The 14,839-nt window shown below is 44.9% G+C and overlaps 1 protein-coding gene and 1 pseudogene across 3 annotated transcripts in view; one reads left to right on the forward strand and one right to left on the reverse strand.

Moving 5' to 3' along the window:
* Nucleotides 1-14,503, reverse strand: part of NOL10 (nucleolar protein 10) — a 137,600-nt gene extending 123,097 nt beyond the window's left edge. For 2 of the 3 annotated variants that reach the window (XM_008584326.1, XM_008584327.1), the window contains exon 1: nucleotides 1,183-1,224. Coding sequence is in view for 1 of the 3 variants with exons in the window: in XM_008584328.1 (XP_008582550.1) it covers nucleotides 1,183-1,228; nucleotides 14,419-14,484 (112 nt within the window). In the remaining 2 variants the exon portion in view is untranslated. Of the gene's footprint in view, nucleotides 1-1,182; nucleotides 1,229-14,418 lie in introns of those variants that run through there. The other variant, XM_008584328.1, reaches the window with a different exon arrangement.
* Nucleotides 5,825-6,625, forward strand: LOC103600094 (annotated as a pseudogene).
* Nucleotides 14,504-14,839: the final 336 nt, after the last annotated feature.

A 14,839-nucleotide genomic window follows, 5' to 3' on the forward strand; every position in this document is an offset into this window, starting at 1 on the left:
AAAAAAAAAAAAAAAAAAAAAAAAAAAAAAAAAAAAGAAAATGCTCATTGTCGCTGTATCTCAAAAACTGACAAATAGATTTAACTAACAGAAAAAGATTTGGGTGTCCTTTTACAATATAATAAAGTAAAAAAAAAGAAAAAGATTTGGATGCATTGGAGAACAAAGTCCTCATCGGGCCTCTTGCATTCCTACACATCTTGCTGGGTGTAACAAGAATGCAAGGCCCTGGCCACTTTTACCTGAACCATTTCTCAGGGTTATTTATGTATCTGGGAACCCTGATGGATGAGGTAACATGTCCCCTCTGTATAAACAGCCAGCTTGCTTACTGCTTGCTATGAAAGCAGTGGACTTCCCAAGCTCAGGGATCCTCAGCTGCAACACAAACCCGCTGCACGTGAAGCATCTGTCTGGGCTGTGCTGAGTGCCCCCATGGGACTCAGGGACAAACCAGGACAAATATGCTGACGCTCACGCTGTCTGCTGTGTCACGAGTAACAAAGTCCTTGTCTCTGACGCAGGAGTCTTGCATCTTCTGCTATTATCCGTGAAACAGTAACAGGCTAACTTATTAGCTTGTAAGTAGGATAAAATCAAATCCCATACTCACCAGGAACATATCAACCACAACGAAAGGTTTCTTAAGAAGGAAAAGTCAAAGATGTTTATCTTTCACTATATTAATTTCACTGTATTTTTGTAAACCCTCATCTATTGCTATGGTTTGAGTGTGTGTGTCCTCCAAAGCTCACGTTCATGCGTAACCCCCAAAATGGTATTTGAAAGGTGGGGCCTTTAAGAAGTGATTAGATCATGAGGACTAATGGGTTAATGATTTAATGGGTTATCAGGGAGTAGACTAGGGGCTTTATAAGAGGAGGAAGAAAGCGTAGAAAAACATTCTCCCTCAGACCTCACCATCTGATACTCTGTGTTGCCACAGGACTCTGTACAGAGTCCCCACCAAGAAGAAGGCCCTCACCAGAACTTTGGCTTCCCAGCCTCCAAAACTGTAAGAAATAAATTATGTTTCTTTAAAAATTACCCAGTTTCATGTATTCTATTATCAGCAACAGAAAATGGACTACTATACCTATACAGAGTTAACAATAAATGACTAAAAGCATTATAACATGGATCACTAATGTAGTTGAAGTGGGAAAAACAATTAATACTCACCTACATCTTTCTTCTGTAGTGCTCTCTTTTTCCTATCAGAAAGCCACTTAAGGAAAATAAAGAGATTTTAATACAAATTTACCTAAATCATTTGTCTACTTATAAAATACTATATGCTCATATTAAAAAATTCAAACCCCTCTCCCCACCCCAAATTCAAACCTTGCAGAAGTATATAACATAGAAAGTGAAAATATTCTGTAATCCTAACCCTACTGTTAGTATATCTTCTGGATTTTTTTCTTGTATATACTTGCATATATTAGACAATAAATTTTTTGAACTATTATGTTTTACATAAGAGAAAACTAATTTATTTAACCAATCTAAGGGAAAGCAATAAGCCTCAAATATTATGGGTTATACCTAATATATGAAACAACTCCATCTATTTAAATGAAATTTTAAAAAGTAAAACATTAAATGAAAGTTTCTTATAAATTTTTTAACAAAGAATAAAACCAGATAAATAACTGGCCAAATACCTGACACTTGATAATAAAGAAATGATACTTTTGGGGCTGGCCGGTTGCTCAGCTGGTTAAGAGTGCAGCCTTGTAACACCAAGGTCAAGGTTTTGGTTGCCCATACCGGCCAGCCACCAGAAAAAAAAAGGACATGATACTTTTTGCAGTCATATTCAAAAAGAAAACAATAAAAACGTTAAAAAAAAAAAGAAAGTCATATTTACTAATACCAGATTTTATTATTCTGTAATTAATGTACCCCAGTTTAGCAAGCAGCCTAACTCCCCTGCATGAACAGGTGCCAGTGATGATGCACTTGCCAATAACGATTATCCTAAAGCAGTGGCTCTCCAGTGGCAATATTGTGCCCCAGAGGGTGTGTGGCAATTCCTGAAGACATATTTGGTTGTTACAACTGGGGTATGCTCCTGCTTTCTAGTGGGGAGAGGTCAGGGATCCTGTCAAACATCCTACAATGCATAAGACAACCTCCCACAACAAGCAATTGTCCAGCTGAAAATGTCAACGGCCAGGTCAAGAAACCCTACTCTAAATAAATAAAAGCAAGAGAAAAATTAAGAGATGTCATTTCTAAAATCAGAAACCCAATATATAGCCCAAATTAGACACATGACATTATAATCTTTAGGACTCTGGTTGTATAGACTCACCACTCAAGACACTAAGTACGATGCCTGAGGCAGTGTCAATATTTAAAGATACATAATACTTTGAAGAGCCTGAGTTTGAGAGCTTTCCTCCTGCCTTTGTATTTAGCACACTGATTTACAAGTTTATGCTAGTCTTTGTGATTATATTACTCTAATTTTATTTTGGGCAGTACTATTTCCATTAAAGGTGATGTCGAGGTATATTTCTGGTTAATATGTTCTTTTACATCAACGTAATATAAGCAAAGCAAAGGTACATTACCAGGGCTTCACCTTAATAACCAGGATTCAATTTCCTCTCCTCAAGAAGTTATGCTCTAGGAAAGGACAGTTCATACAATAACTGGTCTCATACATCCTGAGCAAACGAGCGTGGGGCAAAGAGGAGGGAACTGAGATTTCCTTCTAAATGGGAACGGGAACCTAAAAGGGCCAGAAATTCTCTAACACAGTGAATGGGAAGGAAGGACACTTCATTCAGGAGTTTCTGGCTGGCCAGTTAGCTCAGTTGGTTAAGTGCAGCCTTATAACACTAAGGTCACGAGTTTAGATCCCCACACCAACCAGCTGCAAAATTTTTTTTTAATTTTTAATTTTCTTTAAAAAAGGGGTTTCTGGGCCGGCCTGTGGCTCACTCGGGAGAGCGTGGTGCTGACAAGACCAAGTCAAGGGTTAAGATCCCCTTACCGGTCATCTTTTAAATAAAAAAGAAAAAAAAAGGGGGGGGGGTTCTGTACCAGGTATGGGTCAGCATGAGGCAGGAACAAGTGAGCCTAAAGTTTCTTTAAAAAACTCTTTTTTTTAAAGTTCACCAAAGAACTTAAGTTGTCACTAAATTCAGCCATCCTCTCTATATTCTACAAAAACAGAGCTAAAGAAGAACTATACTTTACCAAGCCAAATAAATGAATCAGAAACCTAGCAAAAAGCTCTGGAAATGCTGATTACTGAATTCTCTCACTGGACATGGGCCTCACTGTTACTGAAAAGAAAACAAGATCCCAACTGACTTACACTTTAAGTAGGTAAAGCAAAATAGGCAATTTGCTGATAAGTTAGAATTACTTTAAATATACCACTCCATTATTTGTTGACCTAAATGACGTTTTATGAAAAAATCTATATCCTTAAAAATCTCTTCAATAGAAAACACCTATAGATTCTCATATCTGCTTCTGCATTCAACCTCTTGTGATTTGTCTTAGTTGAAGCATATGAAGAAAATAAGGGCTCACATAGACATGCAACTGGAGGAGGAAGAAGTATTTTAATAGTCCTTTGAGATAACTGTGGCAATTCTTTGGCATTATACCAAAACTCAACAAGTGGTAGTTTCTTCAAAGTTAGTTGCAATGTGGAATGTGAAGGTCTATCAGTGAATTTTTTGTATTCTTGTACATTAAGACTCACTGGAATATTCTTGACTTCTGAATGGGTCTTTAATCCATGCATGATTTTGTAACACCAGACATTGGTCAATTTGGAAAGTATTTGGTTCACTGGGTTGTACAGATCTATCATATGTTGACAAATTTCATTAATTAATATAAAAAATTCATATTCACTAATATCAGCACCAATCTCATCAGAGAAGCCTTTAGGTTTTGGAAAGCTATCAAGCTCATGATGGTTGGATGCAAGTTTTCCAAAACTATTTTTCATACGAAAGCACAAAGTTTATCACTGGCAGCAAATACCGTCGGCCGTTTTCCTCTGACGTGACAGGCTCATTTTGTTTGCCTTAAAAAAAAAAAATGCCTGCCAAATACCTATGTCTGGAATAACAAGAGTCTGTATGTCATTCGTTCAAACAAAAACCCTGTTTCCTGTAAAAATGCCACTGCTTTAGCTTGTAACTCAAACGTGCACACAGTTGTTGGGAAAATATAGGAAAATGGTCAGGGCCCCTCAGATGTTCAGAATCTTGCCAAGCATTTGATGTAAATATGTATGTGTGCCAAGGTGTTCCTTGATTATTGTCTGATGTAACTGAGCATGTGGGTTATGCACTTAAGTATAAAGGACAAGCGGCTCTGATCTATTGTGTTCCCCTGTCCCCAGGATACTCCCAGGTGGGTAGCTACTGCTGCTGGAGGCTGTTGTGGCCAGGGCCCCTGGGACCCTCCGGGAGGCCACCACTACAACTGCTGGAGACTGCCATAAGCTGCTGCTCCTGAGGACTGAGCTCGTGTCGTCTGCCAACAGCTACCAGATCTTTCCCGATTACCTAGCGTGGACCTGCGTGTGAGGGTTCTGCTGACCCAGTCTGTACAGTGGGTTTGAAGGGTCTGAGCCCTAGCCCTGACAATACAAATGGAAAGTCAGTATAACTAAAATAATGAAACAATTTGGCTTTAGTTATGAAATGCCCAGCCATACAATTAGCGTAGCTATTGCCTCAATCCAACAACTGGCATAGTTGTGTACCTATACACAAGTGCTTTTCCTCAGACAGCCACTGCATGTACTGTGGCATGCAGAATTGCTCTACACATACTATCATTTCCTCTTAGAGAATACAAAAAAAGACATGCATTCAGAGATCAAGATTTAATTAATAATTTTTAAAGCTTCTCAAAGACATCTTAAGAACAACTAGCATTTTTGTTTGTTTTTAACCACGAATGCATGGTGTTGAAAAATGCAGTGACTACTAATACAGTATGGGGTCACTGCTTCGATAGTTAGTAAGGAGCTAGCAGTTTTACCCACCACTGCTTCTCCATCATCAGAACACATGTCAACACAGGGAAAAAGGCCAGTCATATCTCAGCACAACTGTGAAAACAGACTGACCCTCACAAACCCCCGAATAGGTCTTGGCAACAACTAGGGGCTCAAAGACCTTGCTTTGAGAATCACTGTATTAAAGACTAAAGCAAAGGTCAAGGTTAAGCCTCTACAACAACAGAGGAAACAGCATGCTTAACCACTGGAAAATCACCAAAAATAAGTTTAACAGCATTACAAATACAGCGAAAGCTGACTAGCTCCAGAATGGGAGACTTTGTTGTTGTTGTTGTTGTTTTTTAAAGATGACCGGTAAGGGGATCTTAACCCTTGACTTGGTGTTGTCAGCACCACGCTCAGCCAGCGAGCCAACCGGCCATCCCTATATGGGATCCGAACCCGGGGCCTTGGTGTTATCAGCACCTCACTCTCCCGAGTGAGCAACGGGCCGGCCCCAGAATGGGAGACTTTGGATCAACATCATGAATAAAACTTGTAGCCACAAATCAAAAGTGTAATGAGGCTGGAAAAAAATTAATTGTATTTATTAATACATTAAACAAATATTTATTTAGTGTTACTATGTGTCAGTAACTAGGCATACCAGCACTGAATAAAACAGAAAAAAAAGCCCCTCCTCTCATGAAGCCTTCTTTCAAGTGACTGACAAGCAAGTAAAATAATCAGAATGGATGGGTGCGAAACCAGTGCCTCGCTTGGACCAGCAGCTGCTGAGGTTTCTCTGGCCATTGACACTTCCATCCATCCACAAGAATGGGGAATATCTTTGCGAACCTCTTCAAAGGCCTTTTTGGCAAAAAAGAAATGCGCATCCTCATGGTGGGTCTAGACACTGGCAGGAAGACGACGATTCTGTACAAAGTGAAGCTCAGTGAAATCGTGATTACCATTCCCACCATAGGTTTCAACGTGGAGACCGTAGAGTACAAGAACATCAGTTTCACCGTCTGGGATGTGGGTGTGACGATTCTGTACAAAGTGAAGCTCAGTGAAATCGTGATTACCATTCCCACCACAGGTTTCAACGTGGAGACCGTAGAGTACAAGAACATCAGTTTCACCGTCTGGGATGTGGGTGGCCAGGACAAAATCTAGCCACTGTGGCACCACTTCTTCCAGAATACACACAGTTTGATCTTCGTGGTGGACAGCAATGACCGGGAGTGTGTGAATGAGGCCCGTGAGGAGCTCATGAGGATGCTGGCCGAGGATGAGCTCCAGGATGCAGTCCTTTTCATGTTTGCCAACAAGCAGGACCTTCCCAATGTCATCAATGCAGCTGAAATCACAGACAAGCTGTGGCTGCACTCTCTGCGCCATAGGAACTGGTACATTCAGGACACCTGTGTCACTAGCAGGGATGGGCTCTATAAAGGACTGGACTGGCTGTCCAATCAGCTCCAGAACCAAAGTGAATGCGAACACTCCCCTCCCTCCTTCCTCCTCTCTGCCCTCTGCTTTACTATCATGTGGCAAATGTGCAACTCTGTGGTACTGAGTGACAGAAGCTGTCTCCATGGTTTTGGTCACAGTGTGCATTGCACCATGCTGTAAATGTGGCAGAAGCAGCCTGCAGCCAGGTTTTTTATTTAATGTAAATAGTCTGTTTCCAATGAGGCAGTCTCTGGTACTCCTATGCAATATTACTCAGCTTTTTTTTATTGTAAAAAGAAAAATCAACTCACTATTCAGTACTGAGAAGGGATGTAGACACCCGGACTCCAGGAGCCACCGTGTTAGACAAGGCAGATGCTCCTCCTGGCTTATACCTGTGTTGAGATCCGTTTTGGTGTTGGTTTTTAACCCAAACTCAGTGTATTTTTTACAATAGTTGAAAATACAAGGAGAACACTTGCACACACAGAAGGGAGACTACACCTAGTGTAGGTTTTGTAGTAATGGTCTGAATACTAGTCCATCGGCTCATCTCTTCCCCTTTGGGAATGTTAGGCGATGACAAAACCAACCGATCCATCCTGCATGGTCACAGTAGAGGCCCCGTGACTTGCTCGTCTTTGGGTCACCCTGCATTCCATAGCCTCGTGCTTATACCTGTGTTCACACAGTCACTGAGGGGACGGACTGGGAGGCCACAGGGGCCTAGCCTTCCCCTGGGTCAGCATGTGGCTGCTGCTAAGCCCCTGCCATTCCCAGCACTCACGTGCTCCGACACACTGGCAGACTGTCTGGGGTCTCACCAGCAGGAGCATGTGTGCGCTAGGAGGATCAATCCATTCTAGAGCTGCCACCCTCGGGATCACCCCCATCTCTGTGTGTGAAGTAGCTTTCTCTCCCTCAGCCTGCAAGTGTCCGATTTGCCATCGAAAATGACGACCTCTACTTTTTTCTTTTGTATTTTGATAAACACTGAAGAAGCTGGAGCTGTTAAATTTATCTTCGGGAAAACCTCAAATCTGGTTTATTTGGTGTTGTGGAACCTCTTACTGCTTTCAATACACGATTAATAATCAATTGTTTTGTATACTTGTTTTCAGTTTTTATTTTGACAAACAAGCACTGTAATTATGGCTATTAGAATAAAATCTCTTCACTATTTCAAAAAAAAAATCAGAATGTCAGATGGCTGCATGTGCTATGGAAGAAATAAAGTAAGAAAAGGATACAGGAAGTGTTGGAGAGGACTATAACTTTAAACAAGGTTAGGCTTCTCTTGAATCACAATCTGAAAGACTTGAGGAAGCAAGCCTGGTGGGTCTCTGGCAGAAAAGCAGTCAGGCAGAGATAATCCCAAGTGCAAAGGTCCCGAAGCAGGAGCATGCCTAGCCTCAAGTAGGGAAGTGACTAGTGAGGTTGGTGTAGAGTGGGGAAGACAACAGGAGATGAGCTTGGAGAGGAAGGCGGGGAAGGCACAATTTCAGGGAGCACCTTAACACAACATTAAAAGAACTTTGGTTTTCACCCTGAGGAGATGGGGAGACACTGGGGGATTCTGAGTAGATCACCCTGGCTGCTTGTTGATAACAGACTGAGAATGGGGGAAGGTGGGGGGGGTAGAAATAGAGACCACCTGGGGTCGATTGCAGAACTGCAGAATGGGGGAAGGTGAGGGGAGGGTGAAAAAACAGAGACCACCTGGAGTCAATTGCAGAACTGCTGAATGGGAGAAGGTGGGGAGATGGTGGAAACAGAGACCACCTGGGGTCAACTTCAGTAGGTGCAATTGCAATTATCCAGGGGTGATGAATGAATCAGTATGATAGTAATGGAGGTGATTGGATTCTGGATCTATACTGAAGACAAAACAGCATTTTCTGCAGAATGAAGGAAAGAGCAAAGAGTCAGAAACAAAACAAAACAAAAAAACATTGTGCCCAAAAAGTATCACTATATGCACAGATCAGACAACAACGGGGTTCCCATGTGTGGTTTAGGTAACACACCTGTTGGGAAAATATAGGAAAATGGTCAGGGCCCCTCAGATGTTCAGAATCTTGCTAAGAATTTGCTGTAAATATCCACTGTATGCCCAGGTGTTCCTTACTTACTACCTAATGTAATTGCGTATGGGCACCCAGGTGTCCCGGGTTAGGGACCTAAGTATAAAGAACTAACGGCTCTGTTACATGGCGCTCTTAGGACGCTCCAGGAAGCCACTAGGGCAGGTGCTCTTAGCTCTAAATAAAGCCTATTAATTTTCATCTACAGCTCTCAGAACCTTTTCCTATTACCTGGCTTGTAGACCTGCGTGTGGAGGGTTTTTGACCCAGTATGTACAACGGGCTTGAGGGATCTGTGAGCCCAAGCCCTAACTTTAACTTTACAATTGGTGTAGTCAGTGGCAGGATTCTGAGCAGGTATGGAAGCCAAAAGCCCCTTGGGAGAAAGAAGAAATGTGCCTACCCTTGAATATGTTGTACCCTACAGCCACTTTCCTGTTGACCAGGGTCTGGTTGCTGCTTACTATACTGCAAGTCAGCATAGACCAGGCACTCCATGAAGCAGTGTGCAGCCTCAAAATATGCAGTGGAGAGCCCCTTAGGAGGAGGAGATGTAGCTATCCTTGAGCATGTGGTGCCCGGTGGCCAACTTTTCTGCTGACCAGAGCCTGGCTACTACTCACTATACTGCAAGCTGACCAAGATTTGAAGCAGAAAAGCAGAGCTGTTGGAAGCATGGATGAATATCCTTGAGGATGACATGCTGCAACTAGCCACCCCTGCCTCTCACACCAAGGAGGACAACAAACCCAGGGTTGAGCTGGGGGAGACTATGTGTCTCCAGGCACAACCTGTTGTGCACCAGAAAATGAAACATGAGCAGCCTATAGGACCAGGCAGACAACCGGTGGGCAATCCACAGGTGACCAAATTCACTACCTATGTCCCGTATACCCAGGTTGAATTAGTCGACTTGGGGAAATAGTTCCTGCAGAAATAGGGGGAGCCCCTGGCTGCTTGGCTGCTGTGGTTATGAGACCTATGGGTGGACAGTATGATATGCTCTGGTGAGCAGACAGAAAAATTTGCCTCCATTACCATGCACTCGTCCCTGAGGCAGCGGCTACAGAACAGCCGCAGGTATGCACAAGGGCCAGGTAATCAGTCCTTAATGGAATGGGTGAACGCAGCTGCCCAAACCATGTGGGGGAATGCTGAAGAACTGCCCAAGATTTTAAGTGGCAAACATACTGAGTTGGTTCAAATAATTCGGGAGCTCGGGATGCGGCAGTCCATGTTTAATGTGAACACAGATGGCCCAGACCATGAAAGTTTTACAGGCAGCATGAAAGACACAGTGCTGCAGAATGCCTCGACAACGTCCTTTGGATTGCTGACGGCCATACTGGCCCCATACACTGGTCGTCCTACACATGAAGTAATGACCATGATAGCTAGCCTGGGTGAAGTAGAGAAGAAAAGACAAGCAAAAGGGGTCTGAAAGGTGGCTAAAATCAAACCCCCAAGAAATGCTCGGGATTTTATCCCAAGGGGACCAAGCAAGACTAGCCGTAAGCAGATCTGGCTTGACTTGCTTACAGCCAGGGGTTGATAAAGAAAATTGACCGGCAGCCAAATGCAGTTCTGTTTGCCTTGTGGCAACAATTGCACCCTGAACAGTGTTTCACTAAATGTTCGGAAACAGGTAGCAAGGTACACTCAGTGGATTTAAGGGATTTTTTAGTTGCTCCCACAGAGGCAGATGAACTGTTCCGTTTTGATTAGGAAGCAGGCCAAGGTGCTCGTCTTTCTGGGGGTGGGCAAAGACTGGAGGCCTCATGTTGAACTGGCAAGACGCTGGTCAACGACAGATGTGCAGCAGCTCTAGAGAGCACAAAAGCTGAAAACCGTGGTGGCGGCCACGTTGAGTCTGCAGGGCTGGTGGAACTTTAGAGCAGTGGAGGCGTGGCAGCCTCCACCCAGATTTTGGAAGACGTATGAAAAAGCCAGGGAACTCGGGCAGAGACCTGCTGCAGGGGTGGAGCTGCTGCAGAGGGCATCTACATGGTGGGACTGCCACCAGGAGCCCAGACCTGTGGGGCTGCTGGCAACGTGCAAAAACGGCCTGGAAAAACTGCAAGCACCAGGGCAGCTCAACGGGCTGCACCTGGAGGAACTGGAGGAGCAAGGCTGCTCAGTGCTTTGGGGGCCCAGATGCCCGACTGTACTTAATGTTTACCCCGTTGGGTTTTGGATTTGTTTGGGGCCTGTTTTTCCTTTCTATTCCTCCCTTTTGGAAGAGGAATGTGTACCCAGCATCTGTCCCACTGTACCTTGGAAGTAGATGAATTTGCTTTTGATTTTTACAGGCACACAGCTGAAAGGAATTCTGCCTTTATTCTCAGATTGACTTTGGACTTTTGAGATGGTGCTGGAGCAAGCTAAAGACTTTTGGAACTGTTGGGATGGAATGTGTAGTATGTAAATGTAAGGGTCATTTATCCTCGCTAAGGGAACATCCCGGAAGATTTTGAATGCATAGGGATCCTGAAGGGGTATATTGTTGGGAAAACATAGGAAAATGGTCAGGGCCCCTCAGATGTTCAGAATCTTGCCGAGCATTTGCTGTAAATACCCATGTACGCCCAGGTGTTCTTTGGTTACTACCTAATGTTATTGCGTATGGGCACCCAGGTGTCCCGGGTTAGGGACCTAAGTATAAAGAACTAATGGCTCGGATACATGGCGCTTCTCAGGATGCTCTGGCCCACGTACGCCCAGGTGTTCTTTGGTTACTACCTAATGTTATTGCGTATGGGCACCCAGGTGTCCCGGGTTAGGGACCTAAGTATAAAGAACTAATGGCTCGGATACATGGCGCTTCTCAGGATGCTCTGGGAAGCCAGTAGGGCGGGTGCTCTTAGCTCTAAATATAAGCCTATTAATTTTTACCCACGGCTCCCAGAACCTTTTCCTATTACCTAGCTTGTAGACCTCCATGTGGAGGGTTTTTGACCCAGTCTGTACAACGGGCTCCAGGGGTCTGTGAGCCCAAGCCCTAACTTTACAACACCTCAAAGGAATAACCAGAAAGCATTAACCAGGACAAGCAAGGGTTCCCAAATCCATTCAGTTCAAACTCCTCTCCCTATCACTTCACTGGAACTACTCAATAAGGTCAGCAGCTCCCTCCATTACACCAAAGTCAATGGTCTCTTGTCTGTCCTCATCTTTTTGTAGCTCTCAGCAGCAGCTAACACAGGTGCCCACCCCCTCCTCCTTGAAACACTTGCTTCCACGAAACTACACATTTCTGATTCTCCCTTATGTCCGTGCCTACTTCTTTCTTCTTTGCTGGCTTCTCCTACTCCTCTTGGGGAGAATGTAAATAAATGTAGACTACTTCAGGTCCTCAGCCCAGTTCTCTTCTCTGTTCAGAGTTTCACATAGTATGATTTTTACTTAGTCCCAGGTAATGATAGTGACTCCACCTGCAATCTCCATACTGGTATACACACAACTGCTTACTACTATGGAAAAATAAAGCAAGAAAAGGAAACAAGAAGTGTTGGGGAGGACTATAACTTTAAGCAAAATAACATTTCCACTTGACATTTATTAGAGCTTCAAACCTTCAGCGTCAAGACTAGAACTTTTGATTCTTTTTGCTCACTACCTTCTCCCTCCCCACCCCCAATGTGCTCCTCTTCAATTCTCCATTTCACTTACCAGCACCACCACTCACCCCGTTGTTCAGAGTCATGACTGAAGAGTTCTCACCACTGCTTCCTTTCCTTCACCTCAACTCCTCTCTACCACCATCCAATCCATTAGCAAGTTCCATTGGCCCTATCTCCTGAATCCCACCGTGTCTTAGCATCTCCTTTGCTACCATCTGAGCCCCAGCCACCAAAGTCTCTCACTTGGACTACCTAACCGTTCCCACTCATATCCTCCCCCACTATGGTCATTTGCCACACAGCAGCCCAGTTTAAAACCCGACAGTGACTTTCACCAGCACTAGAATAAAACCCAAACTTCCTACCTTTACTACAAGACTACCTCTCCAGCCTCATCCACCCCCTCCCCCCGTCCACTCAGCATACTACAGCCCCACCTGTGCCTCTTCTAGGCCTCCAAACTGCCAAGTGCATACCCATTTGGGGACATTTGCACTTTCTGTTCCCTCAGCACTGAAGTCTTCCCCCATATTTTCACATAACTGGCTCCTTTTCATCATTTAAGTTTCTGCTCAAATATCACCTCTTGTAGACAGGCATTTCCCTGAAGGCTTTAACCAAAACACTTTCTCTGAATACTTTCTCCACAGCAGCTCTCCTCCAGTCCCTCACCACTCAAAGCACTTTTTATTATCTGAAATTGTCTTCTCATGTGCTCACTTGTTTACTATCCTTTTCCCCAACAGGGAACTTTGTCTGACATGTTCACCACGCATCCCAACACTTAAACAGAACTGCCTGCACACAGTAACTTCTCAATAAATGTGCAGAATGAAGGAACAAAATGAGAAAGATCATATTGTGTGAAGAACAATTAAAAGAAAAGGAGTTACTTAAACCTGAATTTTGAGAAGAAACTAGTCACTGGCTCCAAATTTTTCAGGGGCAGACACATGGGAGGAGAGCTATATTCTGTTTTCCAAGGGCAGGACTCCGATCAACGGTGGCATGCTACAAAGCAGCAGGGGTTTTTTTTTGGTTTTTTTTTTAAAAGATGACCGGTAAGGGGATCTTAACCCTTGACTTGGTGTTGTCAGCACCATGCTCACCCACTGAGCAAACCGGCCATCCCTATATGGGATCCGAACCCGGGGCCTTGGTGCCATCAGCACCGCACTCTCCCGAGTGAGCCACTGGGCCGGCCCTACAGCAAATTTAATTTAAACCTCATTTGGCTTTATTGTGATTCTACAGTCGGGAAACACTTCATACTATAAAATAGAATAAGTGTTCCAATGAACCAAGCAGAGGCGGTGATCTTAACCCTTGACTTGGTGTTGTCAGCACCATGCTCACCCACTGAGCAAACCGGCCATCCCTATATGGGATCCGAACCCGGGGCCTTGGTGTTATCAGCACCACACTCTCCCGAGTGAGCCACGGGCCGGTCCAAAGCGGCAGGTTTTAAAACCATTTTCTAACAAGTACAGAGTCTCGAATATGAGCTTCTGCAAAAGTTTCCTCTCACTAGAAGTGATTGGGCAGAGGCTTGATCACCACTTACAAGAAATTAGAAAACAAGCTTCAGAGCGTAGGTGTGTGACGCTGAATAAGCCAAGCTTCCCCTTGCTGGATCTCAGTCGCATGTTTTAAACACCAGAGGACTGGAGGACAATTACTAATCTGTCCAATCCCCTTCAAATTCTAATCTTCGGGCCGGTTAAAAAAACAAACAAAAAAAAACCCCTCTAATGTTCTAAGACCATAGAATCAAGTTCAGCAAAGATCAAAAATACTTCTCTCTACAGTAAATAAATTCTGCAAGTGCAAAGTCTGCATCTCTCTTGTTTACTGCTGTATCCCTAGGACTTGGCATATGATAGGAATTCAACAGTTGACGAATGAGCATTAAAGTGGGTGAGAGATGTCTGCCAACCAATCTGTCCACGTTTTCCTCATCGGTGTGAAAGCGACTGTGAACATCCACAGAAGCCCAAAGGGACGCGTCCTGTGTCCTAGAGAACTTTAAAAAGTTCCTGCAAAGTTCACCGACCCTGCTCACCCCTCGGTCCAGCTTCTAGCGTGGTGCCAGCAGCGTCCTCATCCACCAGCGCCGACAAGCGCCCCAGAGCACTGTCACTCGCCTCTGCGCCTCCCCGAGTCGGGGCCTGGTCCAGGCCCAGCTAAAACAGAAGCCAGGGACAGTGCCGAGGAGAGGGGCGGAAGACCCCGAAGAATTCCAGGGTGAGGGGGCTCGGAAATGACTCACCTGAGGAAGGGACTTGCCGCAACTGAGACTGTAAATCTTCACCTCGTTGAGGCTTGAGACCTGCATGGCGGCGTCGACCCGGTCCCAGGCCGGGCTCCTCTTCCACCCGTGCGCACTCAAGCATCCTAACCCCGGGTCCTCCGGGCGCTGCTCCACGGCGTGCGGCAACTGGCGCTGGCTGATGACGCACTTCCGGGCGCCGGCAAGCGCGCACGTTCCCGGAAGAGCGAAGCTGGCAGAATCCGGGAAGGGAAGCGGCCGCGAGGGGTACGAGTGAGGTTCTGGCGAGGCGACGTGGACTGGCGGCGACGCTGGTACGGGCAAGGCCAGGTGCCGCTCTCCCTCCTCTCAACACCCCGAGCGGCAGGAAGTGGCCTTCGGGTCGCGCGGTCCCGGGCGGGAGCCGAGCGGTTCAGCGAGA

This window comes from Galeopterus variegatus, unplaced genomic scaffold (assembly GCF_000696425.1).
Source record: "Galeopterus variegatus unplaced genomic scaffold, G_variegatus-3.0.2 Scaffold3225, whole genome shotgun sequence".
Lineage (NCBI taxonomy): Eukaryota > Metazoa > Chordata > Mammalia > Dermoptera > Cynocephalidae > Galeopterus > Galeopterus variegatus.